This window comes from Loxodonta africana, chromosome 7, assembly GCF_030014295.1.
Source record: "Loxodonta africana isolate mLoxAfr1 chromosome 7, mLoxAfr1.hap2, whole genome shotgun sequence".
Taxonomy (NCBI): Eukaryota; Metazoa; Chordata; class Mammalia; order Proboscidea; family Elephantidae; genus Loxodonta; species Loxodonta africana.
In genome coordinates, this window is record NC_087348.1 from 23,828,934 (window position 1) to 23,856,134 (window position 27,201).

The 27,201-nt window shown below is 37.6% G+C and overlaps 1 protein-coding gene across 1 annotated transcript; it reads right to left on the bottom strand.

Moving 5' to 3' along the window:
• Positions 1–2,101: 2,101 nt before the first annotated feature.
• Positions 2,102–3,888, bottom strand: LOC135232051 (olfactory receptor 10AG1-like). The gene has a single exon (XM_064289332.1). It carries the CDS (start codon positions 3,886–3,888, stop codon positions 2,890–2,892), a length of 999 nt encoding a protein of 332 aa, XP_064145402.1. The 3' UTR covers positions 2,102–2,889.
• Between the last annotated feature and the right edge of the window lie 23,313 nt (positions 3,889–27,201).

Sequence of the window (27,201 nt, forward strand, 5' to 3'; positions counted from 1 at the left end):
GGGAGCGCTGTGAAATTGCCTGCTTATATATCCTGTCCGTGGTCACTGACGGCTGTGCTCCAAGATGGCAAAGCTATGCCATCTTAGTTGGCAGGGGAGCTCTACTCTGTATCTCTGTTTCCCTTCAACTTCTTCTTCCATTCAATATTTGATTTAGTTCTTTATCCCTTCATTTGTTGCTTAGATTTCCCAGACTGACATTTGTATCTGCTTTGCTTAGCTTTTCCAGTGTTTGCTGTAGAGCGATGGTATAATGCATCTGTCTAGAGTGCCATATTAGTTTTGCCTCCAGTATTTAATCTTTTTCTAATTTATTTTCACTTTGTTGTTTTTGGAATTTATTGAAATTATCTTTGTCAGAGAGCACAAGAATAACTTTTCATAAATATTTTATTGGTACTGGAAAAGAAATATATGCCAGTTCCTAAGTATACCACTTACATGATCTCTAAACATCATAAAATTATTTTTAAAGTTTTTATCTTCTTGATTTGACAAGTACTGAAAATCATGTTAGTATTGTTATAAATCTTGAATTTATGTTTTTATCTTTTTTATTTGCTGGATACTGAAAAATCCTTCATTAATTCAATATTTTTTACATTTTCTCTTTCTTTTTTTGTTTCAAAGATTGTCTATTTTTCATCATTCAAGCTCACTCATTTATTTTTAACTATGTTCATTCTTGTAATCTCAAATTTGTTGAACTCTGGTTCTATTGTTGTATGCCTTTTATTTATTTTCCAAGGAGTGACCATAGATATTATATATTTTGAGTCTTTTTAGATGATAAACACACACACACTTATGTTTTCTCACAAATAAAAGACATCTTGGTTGATATTGAAGTTTATCTGCTAGATGCTAGATTCTTAAGACATCTACTAGCAAGAAGAAAGAAAGAAATGGAAATATTTTCTTTGATTTTTCTTATGTTATTTTCAGAATGAATATTGATTATTGCTTCCTGTGATATACCAGTTACCTTCTCATTGTAGTAGATTCAAACTATACCAAAAAATGTAAAAATAAATCACAAATCATTTGAGGTCTTGCCGCTGTGAATAAGCCAATATTTCCTTCTAATCCACACTCATCCAAATACTGTTCATATACATACCCATGCATATCCACTACTGACATGCAAATGTAAATAACTGAATGGTAGAATGGTATTATGGGTTGCCATCTTGCATTATAGGGAACCCTGATGTGCAGTGGTTAAGCACTGAGTTGTTACCTGAGAGGATAGTGGTTCAACCTACCAGCAGCTCCACAGGTGAAAGATGTAGGAGCTTCTTCAGTAAAAGCTTACAGTCTTGGAAAACCTGTGGTGCAGTTCTACTCTGTCTTATAGGGTCGCTATAGTCAGAATTGAGTCATTGGCAATTTTTTTTTTTTAAGGGTTTATCTTTCATTGTTTTACAAAAATTAGGTAATGTTTTATAAATATATTTTAATTTCTTTTGCATGTCAGTTCATACTTGGAATATCTTCACAACAGCTCTTCTAAAATCTTAAATGGGCTCTATACTTTCATGGTATAGATGTACTCCAGTGTCTTAACACAATCTCTGATTCCATTTTCTTCTAATTTGTTTTCTCACTATAAATTTTGTGTTAAATATTCCTCAAAAACTGCATATTCATAATAGTCATTTTTGTACATGTGTTGTTATTTCTTTCAGATGGGCTGTCCTTTAATCAGTTTATAGAGCAAAAGGGTTAATGTTTTGTTTTGTCTCCACAAAGAAAAAAATGCTAAATCACTGTCCAAAAGGCATGCAAGAATAGACTAGAAGAATGATGAATTAGTGGAGACCTGGCAGGGTACACAAGTCATTCTGAATTAAAGTACTTTAATGAAAGGGCTGGAAACCCTGGTGGCATAGTGGTTAAGTGCCACAGCTGCTAACCAAAGGGTCGGCAGTTCAAATCTGCCAGGTACTTCTTGGAAACTCTACAGGGCACTTCTACTCTGTCCTATAGGGTTGCTATGAGTTGGAATTGACTCGATGGCACTGGGTTTGGTTTTTTTTTTTTTGGTTAATGATAGTGCTATTTACATGGGTGTGGTTAGATTACCTGGAGAATACCTGATCCTTACAAGTGTAGATAGATATTATAAAACCAAGGCCTGAAGCTAAAAGGGGAGGAAATAATGTTACCAGAGAATGGTGAGGAGTGGAACCATAGATGCAGCAACACTCTGCAGTATCTGTAGTCTTTAAGGGACATGGGCAGAGAAAAGGTATAGAAGCAGAGAAAATACACAGGGAAAACCCCAAATTCTCCCCAGCTCCCAACATCTTAGCTACTGTTGGTGTTGCTAATTGGGCTAATCCAAACAGAGGGGCAGAGAAAGGCAGCAAATGCATCTGCAGTGAAATATAAGAAAAAATTATCACTGAACATGACCCTAATTCCTAATTAAACAACACATTCAATTATCTTTCATCGTGTTATTCAAACAATCTCTTACCTCACTTGGTCACAGTCAGAGGAAGGGTTGATCTTCAAGATTAGATTTTTGAACTTCAGTTAATTTGTGGTTTCATTACACAAAAGTAGTTAACTCTTTGGAACAAAGGTCCCTTAACATAATATGAGACTGTTAGCACACCATTGATTATTTCTATTTAGGAATGTAGAAACTAAACTAGAAGATTTTTCCTGTTGTATCTACATTACAAAACCCAAAACCCAAACCAAAGCCACTGCCGTTGAGTTGATTCCAACTCATAGCAACTCTACAGGACAGGGTAGAACTGCCCCATAGAGTTTCCAAGGATTGCCTGGCGGATTTGAACTGCCGAACTCTTCGTTAGCAACCGTAGCACTTAACCATTATGCCACCAGGTTTCTGTTATTTCAAGTCACTTCTTCAAGTTAGTAATTAAGTAGTAATTTCTTCAGTGCCACCATGACATTTTTGTTCCTCAGACTATATATGATGGGATTCATCATTGGTGTCAAAATTGTGTAGAAAAGAGAAAGGAGCTTCCTCAGTCCTTCAGATTTATTTGATGCGGGCTGTAAATAATTGATAGCAGCTGTTCCATAGAATAAGACTACAACTGTCAGATGAGAAGAGCAGGTGGAGAAGGCTTTGGCCCTCCCTCTGACTGAGGACAATTTCAGAATACTGGAGATAATTTTGCCATAGGAGGCAACGATCAACAGAAATGGAACCATGAAAAACACCACAGAAAATATATAGACTGCCATCTCATTTACAAATGTGTCCCCACAAGCAAGTTTTAGTATTGGGGGGATGTCACAGAAGAAATGATTAATTGTGCTAGACCCACAAAAGGACAAAGAGAAAATTTGACATGTTTGTCCAATTTCGACTGGAATTCCACTTATCCAGGAGCCAGCCACCAGCTGGATACAGACTTTGTGGTTCATTACTAGAGAATAGTTCAGAGGGTTACAAATGGCCACATAGCGGTCATATGCCATCACTGTCAGGAGCAAACACTCTGTGCCTCCAAACATAAGAACAAAATACATTTGCGTAGCACAGGGCAGAAAGTAAATATTTCCTTTCTGGGTCCAGATATCCCTGAGCATTCTTGGGACAGTGACTGTTACATAACATATTTCCAAGAAGGAAAAATTGGCAAGAAAAAAATACATAGGATTCTGGAGAGTAGGATCAATTCTTGTTATCAGTATTATGATGCTATTGCCCAACAAAATCATCAGATATATGACAAAAAATATCCCAAAAAGAATCTGCTGAAGATTGGGTATATCAGAAAACCCCACGAGTGTAAACTCTGTGACTGTAGTATTATTTGATTTTTCTGCTTTTGATTTGCTTTCCATCTGTGGATACGGTAAATTCAAGATGATTAATTTAATCACAGTTTTTAAAAGCATTTTCACTTCTGTTAATTGGATACGTGCATGTGTAGAGCTACATATCTCTTAAATTAACTCGATCAACACATTGCTCCATTTCTAGGGAATATGATTTAAAACTTCAGCAATGAACTGATATGCTATTAAAGAAATTCAACAAATAAAATCCTGGTATATTTTATTAAACTTGGATTGTAATGACACCAGAAATTTTGAGAAATGCACACTGTTATTTAGAGCATATTTTCAGGAAAGAGCCATGATTATTTTACCCCAATAAGAATGTATCATTTTCTATTGCTTAATCTCAGTTCATGAATATTTTCTGTATGGATATCCATATTCCAACTTCTCTGAAGTCAAAATTTTTCTATAAATTTTTTTTCTTCTTTGCTGAAAATTAGTTTTAAGATTTTCCTTTTGTAAGACTCAGTTTTCTTAAACCAGTCCTTTGTTTCTGTGTTAAAAAATGTGTACATTTTTATTTTATCTTCTGTATTTCTTCCATCACGCATACAAAAAAAAAAAAAATTGCCTCTTAACATCTTTTTTCAGTTTATGGTAAATGTTAAGTTACCTGTATTTCAGTTAGAAATATGACCCACTCTTCCTTACAACCAAATCTAACTCTGTCTGCCTCGTCCCCTTTGTAGTAATTTTTCTTTAAACCAATTATTATTCACTCTGGCCATGCACGAGGAAAGAGTGCGTGAATGAGACTGGACAAAAACACAATTCATGTCCTCAGATAAATAGTCACTGGACACTACTTGACAATTCACATGACACTTATTTAATATTTACTCTCAACTTTTCAAAACAATTATTCTTCATTTTCTTGTCTCCTCAAACTTACTACGCCCCACTCCGCCTTTTATTCCAATCAGCTGATGATTTTGACTTAATAACTTCCAATATAAAGGGGATCAGACAAGCATTCACTTATATTTTCTTATATCTATTAGTACTAGTTATCAAAATGAACATGCAGGAATTACACTTATTTCTCATTTATTGACTATCTCATTATCCAACATTTCTCATTTACAACAATATTAAAAAATCTACTATCCACTCTTTGCCCGTTAATGAGATGGCAGGCATAGCGACAAAGGCTGAGGAGCAACCCCTCCCTAGAGGCAGTCTCTGGAAGATCTCAGGGTGTTAGACCATGCTGCCCCTCACCCTCCAACCTTCCTGCCTGTGGGGGTGTGATGTCCAACTGTAGGGTTGGCCTTCTCTGTGGCCATGGCCTCCAGGCAGCCCTGCAGGCAGCATCAAGTGTTGCACTGATGAGTACATCAGTAAATCCTAGCTGTTATTATTTCTATGATAATATTTTCTAATTAAAAAAAAAAAATCAGACAAACAGAAGTCTGAAAACAGGAAAAAAAATCCTCCATTTTTTGCATAATGCCGATTCTTGCATAATGACCTGGTATTTGGAAACCAACCGAGTTGATAAATGAGGAGTGGGTGTATTTTATTAAAAATAATAAATACTGCTGTTCTAATCCTTTGCCATGCATTTAATTTTATTTATAATTTGGAAAGTTAGAGGGCTGTATGTGTTACCCTAAGTAGTTGACTCATTTTCAAATACAGTTTTTTGCAGAATTTCATGTTTTTTGTTTTATTAGTTACATCTTCATCTTCAAATTAAAAAAAAAAAAATCCTTATATAAAATAACCCAACAATATAATAACACCTTACCTTTAAAGATTGCATAAATCTGTCTAGGAGAGTCTAGGAGTATTGTTAATATATATTCTTTTTAAGATTTTCACTTTTTTTTTTTTTTTTAGTCTCAAGAAGTCACTTGGATTGTACAACAGCCTTTGCTTGCTTTCAAACACAAAGTGCTCTTAAAAAGGAAAGAGTTGCACTCACCCTGGGGGAAATCTCTCTTGTGTATCTACTTAATTTCTAGCAGAAAGCTTGTGTCTGGCAATCGGTGTGGTCTATTTTTCAAAACAATTTTCTCTGAATAGAGCTGACTTTTTCTGCAGCCCCTTTTTGGCATAAAGGCTAAGCAAACTTGTTTACCAGGATATAGAGAGAGTGCTTGGAGGATTAATACTACTTACTCTCTAGCACTGCTTTCATGGAAAAAGTTCTTCTTTCTAGCTATTGCATTTCAGACCCTGGACAATTGATGTGAACTGGACTTCCTCATTCTTACAACCGTAACTCATACAGATGGGTCCTTAGGAAAACATGTCATACCTTTTGTCACGTGAACATGCTACCCTTAGTCTCTTCACTGTAATGGGTGCTGAGATTCCCTTCTCTTTATTTTGTGTGTGTGTGTGTGTGTGCCTTAGGGGAAATTTACAGCTCAAGTTAATTTCTTATTCAAAAATTTATACACACATTGTTTTGTGACATTAGTTACAATTCCCACAATGTGACAGCATGCTTCCCCTTTCCACTCTGGATTCCCTATCTCCATTCATCCTGTTCCTATCCATTTCTGCCTGCTCTTCCTGTTTCTGGGCAGGAGCTGCCCATTTGGTCTCATGTATTTGATTGAACTAAGAAGCACATTCCCCACATGTGTTATTTTTTGATTTATAGGCCTGTCTCCCCCCACACTTCTGTCAGTTTGTCATATTTTGGGGGGCTTGTGTGTTGCTGTGATGATGGAAGGTATGCCACCAGTATTCAACTACCAGCAGGGTAGCCCACGATGGAAAGATTTTAGCTGAGCTTCCATACTAAGACAGACTAGGATAAAGGACCCCATGGTCTACTTCTGAAAGGAATTAGCCAGTGAGAAACTTGTGAATAGCAGCAGAACATTGTCTGATATAGTGCTGGAAGGTGACCCCCCAGGTTGGAAGGCACTCAAAAGACAACTGGGGAAAAGGTACCTCCTCAAAGTACAGTCGACCCTAATGATTTGGATGAAGTCAAGCTTTCGGAACCTTCATTTACTGATGTGGCATGACTCAAAATGAGAAGAAACAGCTAAAAACATCCATTAAAATTCAGAACATGAATTGTACTAAGTATGAATCTAGGACAATTGGAAATCATCAAAAATGAAATGGAACACATAAACATCAATATCCTAGGCATTAATGAGAAGAAATGGACTGAGATGGGCCATTTTGAATCAGACAAAATGAGTCTACTATTCTAGGAATGACAACTTGAAGAAGAATGGCGATGCATTTGTAGTCAAAAAGAACATTTCAAGATCTATCCTGAAGTGTAATGCTGTCAGTGATAGGATAATATCCATACACCTACAGGGAAGACCAGTTAATACAACTATTATTCAAATTTATGCACCAACCACTAATGCCAAAGATTAAAAAATTGAATATTTTTACCAACTTTTGCGGTCTGAAATTGATCATACATGCAATCAGGAAGCATTGAGAATTACTGGTTATTGGAATGCAAAAGTTGGAAATGAAGAAGTATAGGTAGTTGGAACACATGGCCTTGGTCAAAGAAATGATGCCAGAGATGCTATGATAGAATTGTGCAAGACCAATGACTTTTTCATTGCAAATACCCTTTTTCAAAGTTATAAATGACATCTATACTCTAGGACCTCACCTGATGGAATACACAGGAATCAAATCAACTACATTTGTGAAAAGAGACAATAGAAAACCTCAATCTCATCTGTCAGAACAAGGTAAGGGACCGACTGTGGACAGATTATCAATGCTCATATCCAGGTTTAAGCTGAAGCTGAAGAAAATTAGAACAACCCATGAGAGCCAAACTAAGACATTGAGCATATCCCACCTGAATTTAGAAAGCATCTCAAGAGTAGATTTGATGCATTAAATAATAATGACCAAAGACCAGACAAATTGTGGGAGGAAATCAAGGACATTATACATGTAGAAACCAAGAGGTCATTAAAAAGAGAGAAAAGGTCAAAATGGATGTCAGAAGAGACTCTGAAACTTGCTCTTGAACATCAAGTTGCTAAAGCTAATGGAAAAAATGAAGTAAAATTGCTGAACTGAAGATTTCAAAGGGCAGCTTGAGAAGACAAAGTAAAGTATTATTATGACCTGTGCAAAGGCCTGGAGTTAGAAAACCAAAAGGGGGAACACACTCAGCGTTTCTCAAACCAAAGGAACTGGAAAAAAAAAATCGAGTTGCAATAGTGAAGAATTCTATGGATAAAATACTGAACCACACAGGAAGTATCAAAAGAAGATGGAAGGAATACACAGAGTCAGTATACCAAAAAGAACTGGTCGATATCAATCACTTCAGAAGGTAGCATATGGTCAAGAACCGATAGTACTGAAGGAAGAAGTCCAAACTGCAATGAAGACATTGGTGAAAAAAAAAAAAAAAGGCTCCAGAATACCAATTGAGATGTTTCTACAAAAGGAGGCAATGCTAGAAGTTCTCACTCATTGTTTCAAGAAATTTGGAAGTCAGCTACCTGGCCAAACAAATGAAAGAGGTCCATATTTATGCCTATTCCCAAGAAAGGTGATCCAACCGAATGCAGAAATTATTGAACAACCTCACTCAAGTAAAATTTTGATGAAGGTCATTCAACGTGCCTGCACCAGTATATTGACAGGAAATTGCCAGAAATTCAACCTGAGTATTCAGAAGAGGACATGGAACGAGTGATATCATTGTGGATGTCAGATGGATCCTGGATGAAAGCAGAGAATACCAGAAAGATGTTTTCCTGTGTTTATTGACTTTAAAAATCATTCAACTGCCTGGATCATAACAAATTATGGATAACATTGCAAACAGTAGGAATTCCAGAACATTTAATTGTGTTCATGAGGCAGTTGTTTGAACAGAAGGGGGGACTTCATGGTTTAAAGCCAGGAAAGGTGTGTGTCAGAGTTGTATCCTTTCACCATACCTAGTCAGTCTGTATGCTGAGCAAATAATCTGGGAAGCTGGACTATATGAAAAAGAATGGGGCATCAGGATTGGAGGAAGATTCATTAACAACCTGTGTTATGCAGATGACAAAATCTTGCTTGCTGACAGTGGAGAGGAGTTGAAGAACTTACTGGTGAAGACCAGGGACCAAAGCCTTCAGTATGGATTACATCTCAACAGAAAGAAAAAACAGGACCTCATAACTGGACCCATAAGCAACATCATGATAAGCAGAGATAAGATTGAATTTGTCAAGGATTTCATTTTACTTGGATCCACAATCAACACCCATGGGAGCAGCAGTCAAGGAATCAAAAGACACATTGGGTTACGCAAATTGCTGCAAAAGAACTTTTTAAAGGGTCAAAAAGCAAAAATGTCACCTCGAAGAATAAGGAGCACCTGACCCGAGCCATGGTGTTTTCAATTGCCTCATGGGATGATGAATAAGGAAGACAGAAGAACTGATGCCTTTGAATTGTGGTGTTGATGAAGAATACTGAATATACCATGACCTGCCAAAAGAATGAGCAAATCTGTCTTAGAAGAGGTACAGCCAGAATGCTCCTTAGAAGCATGGGCAAGGCTAGGTCTCACATACTTTGGACATGTTATCAGGAGAGATAAAATTAGACTGGGAAAACATGGGAAATAGTAAAAGTTGAATGAAAACTTAGAACTTTTAAACAGACTTTCTTTCAACAACAGTTGTGTTTTATGGTATACAGGCTTAAAATAATTTCTAAGACCTTTTAGGTAATTTATTGATGTTAAGTTGAACTAATAGGTATTGTCATAATTTAAGGGTCTGCTAATGAGTGTGTTCATTTGTGCCATTTAAAGGGATGAACTATAATAGGTATGCAGCGAAGACAATGTTTAAGAGGTTTATTAAAAATAAATTTATTTCATATGGTCAAAAGTTTTATCTGTCTGACTGAAGTTTATGTTTCTTGCTGTTAAAATAACAAATTTTTCTTTGATATCTGAGTTGGTGGGTGATTTAAGAAATACTACTGGAGTCATTATTACCTTTTCTTGACCATAGAGAATGTGACCCAGCTGGAGCTGGGCTCACAAGGACTCACAAGGACACATCAACTGGGCCCTGAGGAATAAAGACAATAGCTAAGATAATCTTGGAAAATACCTTTTGGGGAACCTTTCAGGTAAGCCAGAACACAAAAGACTTTGCACTCTTATCATTTTCTATTAGCATTTAGTGAATAGAAAATTTGTTGGAACAACAAATATCCTCTTGACTGTCCTTACTGAAACCTGTACCAATGCCTGTTGAAAGAGACAATTCAAAGTGTAGGGTCACAGTTTCTACCAATCTGTGAAAAGGTGAAGCTTTCAAGATTTTGCCCATTTTGTAGTGTTAGTATATGCTGATGACCCTGTGATGTTCCTTGGACTTGGGCAGACATGGCTGTGGCAGCATGCTTGTCCATTTTCTCGTTCTTGCTTCTTCTGTAATATTTCCTTGGATTCAGGCGGACATTAGCTCTGGCAGCATGCTTGTCTGCTTCCCACTTTTGCATTTTTGAATGTATGCCGAATAAAATTTTCTTTTTGCTTTACTAAACTTTGTGATATTTTTACCACACAACAAGCGTTAATTTATTCTTTGTGTAATCTGCCTAGAAGACAAAGGTTCAGCCTCTTATTAGAATAGGATTCCTGAGCCAAACACCAAGCTGCATGGCTTTTAGAAAAAAAAGCCAAGGTTTTACTTTAAGATTTTTGGTTAAATACCTTAACTATTGTTTCATGGTGACCTGTAATAAACTACTGACAACTCTGAAACTTCATGGAAGCCACGTACTCAAAACAAAATTTTTATAAAAGGAAAGGGCTAAAAAGTTTTACGTACTAAATTCCATGGAAGGTGTCAAAATCAAGAAAATCACCTGATTTTTTGGGGGGGTTAAGATTTATATGTTAAATTCATACTTATATTTATATCTTTATATATATATATTTATATCTTATATTTTTGCCTAATATTAACCAGCAAACACATAATATTATGCCATAATTTTATTATTATTTCTTAATTGCTAACTTGGTCACAACTTTATCAAAGCCATTGGTTTGATTGGGGAATTCACATCATTTACCCATGAAGGTTTTTTTTTTTTTTTAATTACTATTCAGCTATGTAGAGACTTGATAATCTTGGTGTATTCTTGATATATCCTGTCTGTATGGTATTATGCCTCAAGATTATTGTGTATTATACATGAAGCTCTTTAAAAATATGGTTAATAGTTATATTTATAAATACTTTTCTCCAAAGTGTTTTTTTTTTTTAATTTTTTGTTATTTTAACTGATTTTATTTGGCCTTTAGATTATGCTTATAATTAATTTCCATCACATCTTTTACTATAAGAGTATTATTTTTATAAGTTAATTATGGCCATATTAAGTTTTATCATCTGCAGATAAGTTTTTACTTTGCTGATTTGACCAAAATATCTCAACAAGAAGATGGACTATATTGGACCAGCAAAAATGACTGTGACTAGACTGAATAAAATTTCCAGAACTCCTATGGAGAAGCACAGGCTGTGGCTGATCCAGAATCTCATGGAACAGAAATTAACTACATAAAACCGAGTAAACGAAAGGAAACTATGAGTTTTATGTGGGAGTATCGCTGATGTCTTAAGGTCCTACTTTCTTCATTTTAAGAAACCATTTTCCTTTCTCCTAAATTATTTAACTAATAGGTCTAGATATTATAACTCTTGAATTAGAAGTTCTTCTCTCATAAAAACAGTTTTGTGACTCTCCTGCTTCTGAGAAACTGGAGCCCTAGAGGCAGCTTCCTGATGGAATCTCTGATGCAACACCCAAACCCCCCGCCATTGAGTGGATTCCAATACATATTGACCCTACACGACAGAACAGAACTGGCCCATAGGGTTTCCAAGGAGTGCCTGGGGGATTTGAACTGCCAGCCTTTTGGTAAGCAGCCATAGATCTCAACCACTACACCACCAGGGTTTCTGGAGGAGGAAGGTGCATTGGTTAAGCCATGGGCCCTCCAGTCACACAGCCCCGGACCAGCTTGATCCAGCTTTGTCTCTTCCAAGCATCCTTCTCCACAGAGGCATAACCCATAATTGGACTTGTCACAGTGATGAGCACATCAGTAAATCTTAGCTGTTAGTATTTCTATGATCACATTTTCTAACTAAAGAAAATAGGACAAATTGAGATGTTCTGAACACAGAAAAAAAAACCCAAAACTCTCCATTTCCACATAATGGCAATTTTTGTATAATGACCTGGTCTTTGCAATCTAAACATGTCCATAACTGAAGAGTAGGTGCTTTTATTATAAATAATAAAAGTTGTTATTATGATCATTTGCCATGCATCTAATTTTATTTAATTTATAATTAGGAAAGTTAGAGGGCTGCATGTGTTATCTTAAGTAATTAACTCATTTCCAAATATAGTTTTAACCAGAATTTTGTGTTTTTTCTATTTTATTAGTTGTATCTTGGTCTTCAAATTTAGAACTATGCTTACATAAAATAGCCTATCAAAATAATAACAACTTACCTTTAAAGATTGCATAAAGCTGTCTAAGAGAGTCTAGGTGTTTTGATAGCACATACTTTTTTTTTTTTTAAGATTTACATTTCATTCCTGTGGATGTCATGTGATTCCACAACAGACTTTGCTTGCTTTCAAACTCTAAGTGCTCTTAAATAGGAAAGAGTTGCACTGTCCCTGGGGGAAATCTCTCTTGGGCATTTACTTAATTTAGAGTAGAATGCTTCTGTTTGGCAATAACTCTGGTTTATTTTCAAAACATTTTTCTCTGAATAGATCTGACGTTTTCTGCAACCATTTCTTGGCATCAATCTCAAGCAAACTTGTTTTCCCAGTTAGGGAGAGAGTGCATGGAGGAGTAACACAACTTACTCTCTAGCATTATTTTATGGACAAAGGTAACCTTTCTAGCGATTGCATTTCAGACCCTTGAATATTGATGTGAACTGACCTTCCTTACTCTTACTGCCATAATTCATCCAGACGGATCCTTAGGGAACTCTGCCGTATGTTTTGTCACATGAACGTGCTTCGCTTGGTCTCTTCCCAGTAACGGGTGCTGAGAGCCCCTTTTAGAAGTGGAACTCTGTGTTCCTGTGTTAACTTTTGTGAAAATAAAAGCATTTCTGCTGACAAAAACAGACGGTTTAAATAATGCTAGGATGCCCACTCAGACATCATGGAAGGTATCTGGCTGATTCAAAGTGCCATGTCACCTCAGAAATAAAAATTTTCACCAGTATTACTTAAAACGGAAAATAAAAAATGAAGACGCTTTCCCCTCATAATCCTTTTCCTATTTCAGCTTCCTCTAGGCGTATGTGGAGATGAAATTTCTCAGGCTTGAAATCGTTAGCTAAAAATCTGCACCTATTTGTAATTTAATTTGTTTCTTCCTGATTTGGAGTTCTGTGACTATTCATCACTTGTCTGTCAGTTTGTTGTACTGTGGTGGCTTGCGTGTTGCTGTGATGCTGAAAGCTATATCACTGGGATTTCAAATACCAGCAGGGTCACTCATGGTGGACAGGTTTCAGCTGAGCTTCCAGACTAAGACGGAAAAGGACGAACAATCTTGTGGTTTTCTTTTGAAAAAAAATTGGCCAGTAAAAACCTTATGAATAGCAGGAGGCCATTGTCTGATATATGGCCAGAATAGGAGCCCCTCAGATTGGAAGGGACTAAAAATACAACTGAGAAAGAGCTGCTTCCTCAAACTAAAATCAACCTTAATGATGTGGATGGAGTAAAGCTTTGAGGACCTTCATTTGTTGAGGTGGCATGACTCAGCATGAGAAGGAACAGGTGCAAACACCCATTAATAATTGGAATCACAGAATATATGAGGTAAAAATCTAGGAAAATGGGAAATTTTCAAAAATGAAATGGAACACATTAACATCAATATCATAGGCATTAGTGAGATGAAATGGACAGGAATTGGCCATTTTGAATCAGACAATCATAAAGCTTCCTACACTGGGAATGCAAAATTAAAGAGGAACAGCATCACATTCATTGTCAAAAAGAAAATTTCGAGAACTATCCTGAAGTATAATGCTGTCAGTGATAGGATATATCCATGAGCCTATAAGGAAGATCAGATAATATGACAGTTACACAAATTTATGCACCAACTTCTAAGGCCAAAGATGAAGACATTGAAGATTTTTACCAACTTCTGCATTGTGAAACTGATCAAACATGCAATCAAGATGCATTGATAATTACTAGTAATCGGAATGCAAAATTTGGAAACAAAGGAGAAGAATTAGTATTTGGAAAACATGTACTTGGGGACAGAAATGACTCCAGAGACGGCATAATAAAATTTTTCAAGACCAACTTTTTCTTTAACAATACCCTTTTTCAGCAACATAGATGGTTGCTATATAAATGGACCTCACTAGACTGAATAAGCAGGAATTCAACTACATCTGTGCTAAGAGATGATGTAAAAGCTCAATATCACTGATCAGAACAAGGCCAGGGGCTGACTGTGGAACAGATCATCGATTGTTCGTATGCAAGTTCAGGATGAATCTGATAAAAAATTGAAACAAGTCCATGCAAACCAAAATAAGACCTTCAGTATGTCTCACCTGAATTTAGAGACTGTAGCAAGAATAGATTTGACAATTGAGCGCTAATGACCAAACAGCAGAGAAGTTCTGGGATGACATCAAACCTCAAGAAAGTAAAAGGCCATTAAAAAGACAGGAAAGAAAGAAAAGACCAAAATGGATGTCAGAAGACACTAGACTCTGAAACTTGTTCTTGAAAGTTGAGTAGTAAAGGGAATGGAAGAAATCAAGAAAACGAGCTGAACAGAAGACCTCAAAGGGCAGCTTGAGAAGACAAAGTAAAGTAGTGTAAAGATATGTGCAAGGATCTGGAGTTAGAAAACCAAAGGGGAAGAACAAGCTCTGCATTTCTTAAGCTGAAAGAACTGAATAAAAATTCAAGCATTCAGTTGCAATTTTGAAGGAATCAAGGGCAAAATATTGAATGATGCAGGAGGAATAATAATAAAAAAAATAAGGTGGAAGGAATACACAAAGTCATTGCACCAAAGAGAATTGATCCATGTTCAACCATTTCAGAAGGTAGCAGCATATGATCAAGAACTGATGGTCAAACCAAAAACCAAACTCAGGGCCGTCGAGTCAATCCTGACTCAGAGCGACCCTAAAGGATAGAGCGGGACTGCCCCGCAGGGTTCCCAAGGAGCGCCTGGCGGATTTGAACTGCTGACCCTTTGGTTAGCAGCTGTAGCACTGAAGCACTACACCACTAACTTTTCCAAGAACTGATGGTAGTGAGGGAAAAAGTTCAAGCTGCACTGAAGGCATTAGTGAAAAACAAGGCTCCAGGGATTGAGGAAATATCGACTGAGATGTTTCAGCCAACAGATGCGTACGGGAGTCCTTGGCTGAGCCCAACGCAGGCTGGATGCCCACTAGAAGCTGTACTTCACAGGACCGTGACACAGAGGGTGTTAGCTTCTGTGAATTTTTCTTTTAGCCAAAGGTACAAAATGTGGGAAGCAAGAGAGAGAGTTTATTACTCTAAGATGTGAAAATAAGATGAAGCATCTTTCTTATTTTTTCTTAGGTTGTGCTTCTTTTCTAAAAGACAGAAAAATGCCAGGGGTCATGATTTTTGTCATCCTAGTTCCCAGCTTAAATGTAGAAATGCAAATTTAGGGACAAAGTTTGAAAAGGAAAGACCTCTGGCAAGAGGTGTCCCTAGACAGGGATGGTGTGGTATAGGAGTGGAAGCGGTCAAAAACAATTGTCCTTACGTGGAGTATTATTATCCTGGGGTCCAGAAGCACCAATGTTACACTGTATACCACAGCACTAATGATGTTCCACCACTCCATGGGGGCTACTAATGCATTCCTTATTCATGACAGCTCTGTAACACTTCACACTCAAACATGCTAAAATATATATTATAGGCATATTGTAGTATCCTAGGGGAAATTTTGATCTGATTTCTACCTCCTGCTGAGAGTGCTGTTTCCAGGGGTTTCTAGCTTTTTGTACTCATTAGTTCAAATTTCCTTACTGGAAGGTCTCTCCCAGATGCATAACTTTGGTCATCTTTTTTTGAGATCTACATTTCCAATGTTGACAACTGTTTTCTCAATCTGTAAGTGTAGAACTTCAAATGTGTGTCATATGAACATCTAGCACTTTCCTTTAAGTAGCTGCCCTTTGTTTTAGGATACTCACTTCCATCAAGTCGATTGGCAGCTTTGTGTAGTTCAGAGTAGAATTGTACTCCATCAGATTTTCAATGGTTGTGATCTTATGGAAGTAGATGACCAAGTCTTTCTTCTGAAGTGCCAACTGGTAGATTCAAAACATCAACCTTTTGGTTAGTAGCTGAGAGCAAACTATTTGTACCACCCCGGAACAGAGAGATGACTCTTAGTGGTCCTAGATTACTTGTAGGTGAGAGAAAACATGCTACTTTGGTTGAGATTAGAGGAAAGAATTATGAAATTCTGAAAAGACTATGAAGGCAGGGTCTTGATTTTTTTCAGACTGCTGTAATTAAAATGCATAACTTAAGGCCTGGCACATAGTAGGCTGTATATATATACTGTTGTGCAAAGAAGGAGAGAAGAAAACATGAAAGAAGAAGGAATAAGAGGAATAGAATATACAGAGCAGCAGACTGCAAGGAAGTGATCATGAGGGTATATGTAGAACATAAAGTAAATGTCTAGCAAAAACAAAGTCAAATCACAGCAAACTTCCAAAGGAAAATGTTGAAAGTGGAAATCATTGTATGAAGTAGCAGTAATTTGGTTAAAAAAATGGGGGGGCATAGCATATACTACATAAAATATACCTGTTTCCCTTCCTCTTCCATAAATGAACAAAGCTTCAGTTGGTAATATTTCCCAGCTTTATCAAGGAGTCGTTTGTTAGAATCTCTCCCATTGACGTGGTGGTATTAAATGTGGACAAGGGAAGATGTAATGTGCACATTCTATTTTCTGACCCCAGGCTTCTGTCATAGTCTATTCATTGTCCTCAAATTCTCCCTATGTGGAGTATACACTTAGGTATTCTTTTCTTATGTAGATCACTGGACACCACATAAATCTGTGTTGACTTGTAGTCACAGTCTCACTGACAAACGGTGTATTACACAACAGGTTAGCACTAAGGTTCTCATTGGCGCCTGCTGCCTAATAACTGTTGTAGTTAGGTGCCCTCAGAAATAACACAGAGTAACGCCCCCCCAAAAAATAAATAAATAATTTTTTTTTTTTTTTTTTTTTAACCCCAAGCGGCAGAGTATGGAGCAGCCACTGGGTTGGTTTGAACCAACAAAATTTCAGTTAGCAATTGATCACTTAGCCATTGGGCCACCAGGACTGTTAGCCCTAAAGCAAGTGGTGAATGTGGGAACACGCTATTTGAAGTGAAATAATACAAGCCCTTATTCTGTCAATCAGTGATTAATTCTGTCTCTCTGGTCATGGAGTAGGGACGGGGATGCTTTGTCCCAGTCATTGAAAGTCAGACACTGGGAATACCTATCACCTCCAAATATAATTATAGTGAAAGAATTGAGAGAGAGTACTACCTCATGGTGTTCTTGTTAGGTGCCATGGAGTTGGTTCCGACTCATAGCCACCCTATGCACAACAGAAGGAAACACTGCTCAGTTCTGTGCCATACTTACAATCCTAGTGCTTGAGCCCATTGTTGCAGCCACTGTATCCACTCATCTCATTAAGGGTCTTCCTCTTTTTCCCTGACTCTCTACCAAGCATGATGTCCTTCTCCAAGGACTGATCCCTCCTGAGAACATGTCCAAAGTATATGAGTCATAGTCTCACCATCCTTGCTTCTAAGGAGCATCCCCTTTGTACATCTTCCAAGATTTGTTCATTCATTTGGCAGTCCATGGTATATTCAATATTCTTCACCAACACCGCAATTCAAAGGCATCAATTCTTCTTCAGTCTTCCTTACTCTTTGCCCAGCTTTTGCATGTATATGAGGCAATTGAAAACACCATGACTTGAGTCAGGCATACCTTAGTCTTCAAGGTGACATTTTTGCTTTATAACACTTTAAATAGGTCTTTTGCAGTAATTTGCTGAATGCAATGGGTCTTTTGATTTCTTGACTGCTGCTTCTAAGAGCCTTGATTGTGGATTCAAATAGAATGAAACCCTTGACAACTTCACTCTTTTCTCCATTTACTTGTATGTGATATTAACAATATTGTTTGATAATTTCCACATTCGGTTTGATCACCTTTCTTGAGAAGAGGCATACGTATGGATCTCTTCCAGTAGGTTGACCAGGTTGCTGTCTTTCAATTTTCTTGGGATAGATGAGTGTGCACTTCAAGCACTGCATCTGTTTGTTGAATCTTCTCAATTGGTATTCTGTCAATTCCTGGAGCCTTATTTTTCGTCAATGTCTTCAGTGCAGCTTGAACTTCTTTCTTTGGTACCATCAGTTCCTGATCATATGCTACCTCCTGAAATGGTTGAATGTCTACTAATTCTTTCTGGTGTAGTGACTCTGTGTATTCCTTTCATCTTCTATTGATCCTCCATGCATTATTTAATATTTTCCCCACAGAATCCTTCAATATTGCAACTCAAGGTTTGAATTTTTTTCTTCAGTTCTTTAGCTTGAGAAATGCTGAGTGTGTTCTTCCCTTCAGTTTTCTATCTCTAGGTCTTTGCTCATGTCACTGTAATACTTTACTTTGTCTTCTCCAGCTGCCCTTTGAAATATCCTGTTCAGCTTTTTTTCTTCATCATTTCTTCCTTTTGCTTTAGCTAGTCGACATTCAAAAGCAGGTTTTAGAGTCTCTTCTGACATCCATTTTAGTCTTCTCTTTCTTTCCTGGCACAAACCTGAATGTCAGGATGTTGTTGAGGGCCTTGAATTCTAGTAGTTGTAATGTGAGTCACAGTGCATGATACTGGCAAAAGATGCTGCTCACAAATGGGTCCTGGATAGAGGAGAACCCACAGAGATCAGATGCCTAGTTCTCAGAGGCAGTTAAAGCAACAAGAGAAACCACTGAGGGCCAGACAGCCAATCAATATTACCAGAAGGAGGAGTAGGCCAGAAAATAGAGTAAAAACTTGCTGCAAAAACAAGGCACCAGTCAGGGGAAAAAAAAAAAGTATATATATATATATATGTACATATATATGCATAGGCACACAAACTCTTGCATATATATATATATATATGAAACAAATGTTTATTTTTAGTGTTTTTAAAATCAATTGTTTAGTTTCCATTTAGAATTGAATTTGTCCTTGCTACTAGCTAAGAGGGAGCCCTGGTGGTGCAGTATTTACGAACTTGGCAGCTAATCCAGACGTCAGCCATTCGAATACACCAGCTGCTCCTCGGAAGCCCTATGGGACAGTTCTACTCTGTCCTATAGGGTTGCTATGAGTTGGAACTGACTTGATGGTAACTTACTTGTTTGTATGTTTGTTAATTTTTTGAAGCATTATTTTGGGTGAACGAAGATTGAAGAACCTCTACATTTAGTTAAGTTCTTCCACTGGAAAACCTGGCATTTGATATGATTTTGTTTTGATTATTTGTAAACACATTTTCATTATTGTTAATAATTAGTCCTTAGCTGTCTGGAAGAGCATCTCATCCTTTCTTGGAATGAAAAAATGTTAGAGCTTTGCTAATCAAGAACCTTCTGGCCTAACTGGAGAAACTGAGGATACAGAGCTAAAGATTTGCTATTGATTAGATAAAAAAAAAAAAAAAAAAGACTTGAACCTCCAGGCTTTCAGTTAGCAGCTGAACACATTAACAGTTTGCACCACCCATGGACTTCTTTTATACTAATACCAAAAAATAAAAATAAAAAAAATCCAAACCTGTTGCCCTTGAGTTGATTCTGACTAATAGCGACCCTATAGGACAGAGTAGAACTGCCCCATGGGGTTTCCAAGGAGCAGCTGATGGATTCAAAATCCCGACCTTTCGGTTAAAAGCTGCTCAACTACTGCACCACCAGGGCTCCTTTATGCTAATAGAAAAAACAACCAAACCCATTGCCCTTGAGTTCAACTCATAGCAACCCTATAGGAAAGGGTAGAACTGCCTTATAGGGCTTCCAAGGAGCAGCTGGTGGACTCTAGCAGCCATAGATCTTAACCGTTGTACCACCAAGGCTCCTCTCCCTACCCCATCCCCTGTAGGCATATCAATGTGTTTTGGGGTAAATACCCTGGGAACTGGGAACCCAGAAACTCTTTTCTCCCGTCCCCAGCCTCATGGATTGTCTCCTCACCCTTTGAGGGTAGGGGCTCCATGTGAGGCTCCAGGAGCTGTAGCAGTGATAGTTGCCTGGGAAGGTCTGGAGTGGAGGTTTTCTCTGAAGAGTGTAGTGGTGTGTCCAAGGAAACACCTGGAATGGCTGGACAGCTTGAAAGTCAACAGTCAGCAAGTCAGACCTGTCTTCTCATACAGTGAGAAGAACCTTCTTCCTTCCCCTACACCCAGCCCTGCTTCTTCCCCCAAGGGCACCTGTGAAATAATGGATGTGAAAACATTTTAGAAGGTGTAAAGTACAAACAGGAGCTGTTACTAGGAGAACTACCAAGTTTCCTGTAGCTGAATGAGGACTTCTCCATGAGAGTCAGAAATACTAAATCTGTTATTTAAAGATACCACCTGTGAAATAGCATAATTTAGAGTATAGTCTTCACCTGATGCATTTAAAAAAGTGACCGGCATTTTTCCATGGATTGTGCCATACCTAAACTCTCCTCTACCAAAGCCTTATAGTTTAATTACCTACCTGAACAGCACTGGGTTTTGTAATACAATAAATTTTCTTAAAAACAGCTAAAATCTATTTCCGTCCATGCTTTCTGCAGTAGGCTATTCAAAAGAAGTTTGCTGTTTTTTATGCCCTTGTTTTTATCTCTGGGTCATAAACCTACTAAGCTCATATATGTGAGGGCCGTTGCATGTAATATAGTGACAGCATCTTCAATATATAATGTTCTTCAATGTTTTCTTAAAAACCGCATGTTCAAATTGAGCGTCTGTCAAACACCCAAGACTCTCTTGAAATTATCTACTTGAATTGATGTAGATCCTTGCATAGATGCTTTTGGTAACTGCCTCTTGATAACTAACTACCTTAGTCCAGAATGAAGGTGGAAGAAAAAAAAAAAGACTGTAAACACTCATTAATTCCCAGTGTGCTCATTCAGAATTTGTTCTCTTGGGACCTGACTATAATCGTCTTTGTTCAATGAGCCCTCCACTTAAAAGAAGTACAAAGTTAATACAGCCATGTGCTGCATAACACCCTTTCAGGTAACATTCGACTGCATGTAAGTCCACGGCCCTACAAGGTTGTAGTTGAGTTCAGAAATCTCCATCAGAAAATGGGACTTGGTGGACATAACTGGACATAGGGAACACAACACCTTCCTGCCTGCAACATGTGTATCTCATATTCTTTGTATACAAAATGATCAGGCTGCCAGGCTTACAGTGGTACAAAACCTATACATAACCTATAATACATATGTCTTGATAATCATAATAAATGCCCATTTTACTGACTTGTGTGTATACTGTACTATACTTTATATCACCCCTGGGTTATCAATGTTCAACTTACATATAACCCATAGTTACAAACCCACCCCCATAAAGCCCATTATAGTAAAAAGTCAAGGTACATACAATGGTTGATAATAAGCAAAATGAGTGTTACTTTTGATGAACATCAAAATATTATTATCATAATACTATTATATTTAACATTCTTTAGAGCATTTGGAAGTATTTATTTTTTATGCATAAATATATACTATATACTAATACTAACATTTGGCTGACATTAGATACAAACCATACCTGTTCTGACTTATGTACACACTTGACATAAAGACAGACTTTGGAAGAGAATATGTTTGCACAATGTCCAAATCACATAAAATTCTATTTCACAGAACTTGTCATGGATGTTTAAGAGACACACGACAGTATTAGTCTTTCAGTAATATTTTTAAAATTTCAAACTAAACACACTAATTTTTATTAACCCAAGTCATTGAGTATCATGATTTCCCCAGTATGAAAAGTATAGCAGACCCATAATCCGTTGCCATTGAGTAGATTCCGAATCATAGTGACCCTATAGGGCAGAATAGAACTACCCCACAGAGTTTCCAAGGAGCAGTTGGTGGACTCAAATTGCCAACCATTTAGTTAGCAGGTGAGCTCTGAACCACTATGCCACCAGGACCCCAATAAAGCATAAATAATATTTAAATTACAAACAATTCTTACATGTCTATTAAGTTAATTTCAGATTATTTCCTGAGCACAATTTTTATTACACTGGTTTCAGCTTACAATGGAGTGATGTACTTGTGCAAGCATTAAGTTACAAATTCTAAAATCTGCCCATAAGGTGAAAGTTGTGCATTTTCAAAATAGTCTTAAAACTACATTAAATCATCCATAACATTCAGTTGTGGCTGTATAAACATAATCAGTATAACAAATTTTTCCTCAACAAGATAGAAAAAAAAAAAAAAAAAGGAGTAACTCTTTCCATCTGAACACCCAGGGGAGTTACTGGCTTGTGGTTCAGCTGCTGTGGCTACACATAAAATTACTCCAAAAGTCAGAGGTTTAGAAGAACAATTTTGTTAAGCTCACAGATTCTGCGGGCTAGGAATTGAATGACAACAGGAATGGGTCATCTCTACTAGACAGTGGAGCCCCAGCTAGAAAGACCAGAAGGTTGGGAATAATTGGATTACTGAGGACTGGCACCATCTGAAGGCATCACTCACAGGACTGTATGTTGGTTATTGCATGTGGACCAAAGCAACTATACATGGCCTCTCCATGTAACTAGGTTATACACAACATGGTAGCCTGAGGGAGTTGAAACATCATACATAGCAGCTCAGGGCTCCAGAAACAAGTGTCTTAGCACACAGTGTGGAAGCTGTATAGTCTTCCTGGCCTACCCTTGGGAGTCATGCAAAGTTACTTCTATTGCATTCCATTCTCTAAAAAAGTGAATCAGAAGTCCACTCAGAGGCCGTGGAGGGGCGGGCGGGAGGGAGGGAGAGACAGACCATGTTTCTTAACAAAGTGGTGAATTTGTCACATTGTAAAGCATTGCATGTGGAGTGAGAGTTGATGTTGTAACCAACATTGGAAAACACAATATGGCACAACTTGGGTTTGTTTTTTGTAGTTTCATTTATGTTGGTTCTTTTTGATTGTTTGCTCATTTAACCAAGGGTTATAGTTGTATCTGTTTGTATTAAATATATGTAAGACATATGGTTTGAGAGAGATGTACTATGAAGATAATAGAGCTTACACTTCAAGGTGCCTTTCTTGCCCAAGTCCTTTCCAAGTTACCTAGGAGGTACCATAGTATTCACATACTTACATATTTTGTAAATTTTGCAAAAGTTATTTTAATCACGGCATTAATGTCTGCTGTCTCTGTCCTCTCTGACTCCCTCTGTGTCCACAGCCACTTTTGTAGTGTGATATGTTAGTGATTACAGGTATTAGAGGTTCTGGATAAAAAAAGTAAAGTTGAGGATATATTTAGTTTGGGTTTATGTTGTTTGCAGAAACTCTGGATATAGTTAGTTTATTGCTAGCAAGGTTTCACATAATTTATTGCTAGGATTAAAACTGTCTGACTCTAATGCTACTATTCTTAATATCATACTACTGTCATAGGGATCAGGCTTTTGTGTCTTTAACTTGAAAAGAGTATAGTCTATCCTCAGATATTTATAAACCTTCCCACTAGTTGTCACCTCACTATTTGCATCAACACATCTTTCTGCTCTTATTACTCACTATGACCCCACCTGTCTGTGGTACTTGTTAGCTTATGTGGATTATTTCCTCTTTCAGCATTTCATATCTAATTTTGAATTTGGAATGCATTTTTTTTTTTTCTAAAGGCAATCAACAGAACTTTATTAACTTCATTTGCCAATTCACTTGGGTTCATCCTTGACTGCCATTTATTGATGCAAATGAAAAAGTCTTTTTTTTTTTTTTTTGGTTGCAGTGTATAGTCAAGCATTTTTTGTTGTGTGTTTTTTATTTCTTTTATTCTTTGGTAATTGAGTCTCCCTTCTCACACTGAATGTGATTTTTTTTTTTAATACAATTGTCCAATTGCCTAGTTATATGTCAATTATTATTTGTAACCCTTTGTCTAAAAGTAGACTGAAATAAGTAAGTTCTTTAAGTAAGTTCTAAGCTACTGGTGACAGTAAATATCTTTTCATAGCTGGAAAATGCATTGCCTATTGTATAGGTCAACAAATGGAACTCAGCTCTTTGAAGCTCAAGTTCCATAGAAAAATGAAAGATTATTTTTCCTATTGGCTTGAAATCTCAGCTCTCATTCTACTCTCACACTGCAGATATGGACTTAATATGTAGTTGTTGTTAGTGCTGATGAGTTAATTCTAATTCATGGAAATTTCATGTCTGCTGAGTAGAACTACTCTATAGGGCTTTCCAGGTTGTGACCTTTTGGAAGCAGAACACTAGTCCTATCTTCTGAGTTGCCTTTAGGTGGGTTTGAATCACTCAACTTTTGTCTAGTAGTTGAGCACTTAACCTTTTTTTGACACTCAGGGACTCCTGGACTTAACACAGGTAAAGCCCATTGCTGTTGAGTTGATTCTGACTCATAGTGACCCTATAGGACAGAGTAGAACAGTCCCATAGGGTTTCCAAGGCTGTAATCTTTATGCAAGCAGACTGCCATGTCTTTCTCCTGCAGCCTCCCTCAAATACATTGAAATAATGCAGTTAATTGCGTGACAGAGGGTCTTGTTCTAGGATGACAGCTTAAGAAGCTCCACAGACCTGGTCCCCAGCAAAACACAATAACTGATGGAATTACAAAGTCACAACCATTTAAAGTCTCTGTTAATTGCCCAAAGAGCACAAAGCAAATGAGCAAACGTTTATTCAGGAAAAATATCTACTAAACCTTGGTAAAAACAGTGAAAGTTTGTGGTTTGTGAGCCGTGAGCTACTCCTTGCCTTCCTCTCTTCCAACTCTTCGTGATAGAAGCTCTAATTTCGGTAAGTGTGGTCATGAATATTGGACTCTCTCCCTACTCAACTCCCAGACAAGGCCAATGGTGTCTCCCCGGAAGTGACAGACTGCCACCACTTTTTATCCTCACCAGCTACATGTTGCAGAGACTAAATTCTAGATGAGTGAGTCCAAGAAGTCAGGGACTGCCTTCTTCTCTCCAGCCAACTGACACTTACGAGGTAGAAACTCTACTCCAGGCTTGATGGATCAAAAATACTGAGGACTCAAATACCTTTCCCAGTTGACTTTTAAGGTGGAGGTTCCACACTAGGAGAGGCTGCCATCCCAGCTCAGCATCATGGTTGTAAAGCAGGGACGTCACTCTCGAAGAAGTGTACTGTTGCCTCTTCTCCAAGCTGGGAACTCTCTTTCTTGCCCAGAGAGAAAGACAGACTGTAAGAACAGGAAGCTCCAAAGCTCTCCTCAAAGGAATTGGATTTATTAGGAATAGACCGTGAGGGAAGTGCATTCCTGAGAGTGTTATCAGAAATAAAAGAGATTCTGGAGTTAAGCATGAAAGCATCAGGTAAACAAGGCAGCTAGTTTACCAGACAAATTCAGGGAAAGATATAATTAAGCAGAGTTGTTCTGGATTCAGTTCAATCTCAAAGACTGACCTCAATAACTACCCTTGCAAAGGGGGCCAAATTAAATTGTGGAGAAATTTGTGTCCCAGGGCATTGCTAAAAAACAACAGAGCAATCAATTGGTAATTAGCGAAGTCTAGCAGTTGGAGACTGATGGACAGATTGGCCAACAGCTTAACAGAGAGTTCAGGGAAAGATAGTCAAAGAAAGTCCTGACAACCATCATGCCAGGGTAACTGCACATATGCCTTGGTTATGCCTTCTGAGGAGCAACACCAGAGGCTTCATAATGAAGGGAAAATAGGTTTCAATAATATACTCCAACCAAGTCAGCAATAATACACAAGCAAGACAAACTAGTAAGCCCTAGGAGGGGTAAGTATCCGCAGTTGTTACAACATATTATCTAAAATGTCCAGTGTTCCATTATGAAATGTTCGAGATCACTAGCCATTTAGAGAAACACAAATCAAAACCACGATGAGATATCATCTCACCTTGCCATTACTGGCACGAATAAAAAAAAAAAAAAGAAAATAATAAATGTTGGAAAGGTTGCAGGGAGATTTGAACTCTTATGCAGTGCTGTTGGGAATACAAAAGGGTACAACCATTTTGGAGAATGATATGGAGCTTCCTTAGAAAGCTAGAAATACAAATATCACATGATCCAGCAATCCCAGTCCTGGGAATATATCCTAGAGAAATAAGAGCTGTCACATGAATAGACATATGCATGCCCATGTTCATTGCAGCATTGTTCCCAATAGCAAAAAGATGAAAACAACCTAGATGTCCTTCAATGGATGAATGGATAAACAAACTGTGGTACATACACAAGATGGAGTATTACACAACAATAAAGAACAACAATGAATCTGTGAAGCATCTCACAAAATGGATGAACCTGGAGAGCATTATGCTAAGTGAAATAAGTCATTCAAAAAAGGACAAATATATGAGACCACTACCATAAAAACTCATGAAAAGATTTCCACACAAAAAGAAACAATCTTTTATGGTTACTTGAGTGGGGGGGGGGGTGTGAGAATGGAAAATCACTGAATAAACAATGGATAAGTGGTAACTTTGGTGAAGGGTAAGATATTACACAATACTGGGGAAGCCAGCACTCCCTGTCCAAGGCAAGGTTGTGGAAGCTCCATAGACACATCCAAACTCCCTAAGGGATCAAATTACTGACCAGAGGGCTGTGGAGACCATAGTGTAGGGAACAAGTATCTCAATTGCCATAAAATTATTTATAAAGAAAACGTTCTGCATTCTACTTTGGGTCTTAAAAGCTTCTGAGCAGCCATCAAAGATAATTCACTGGTTTCACCCCATCTGGAGCAAGGGGGAATGAAGAAAACCAAAGACACAAAGGAAATATTAGTCCAAAGGACTAAGGAACCACAACCACCACAGCCTCCACCAAACTGAGTCCAGCACAACTAGACGGTGCCCGGCTGCCACTACTGACTACTCTGACAGGGATCACAACAGAGGGGACCAAACGGAGCTGGAGAAAAATGTAGAACAAAAATCTAACTCACAAAAAAAGATCAAACTTTCTGGCCTGACTGAGACTGGAAAAACCCTGAGAATATGGCCCCTAGAT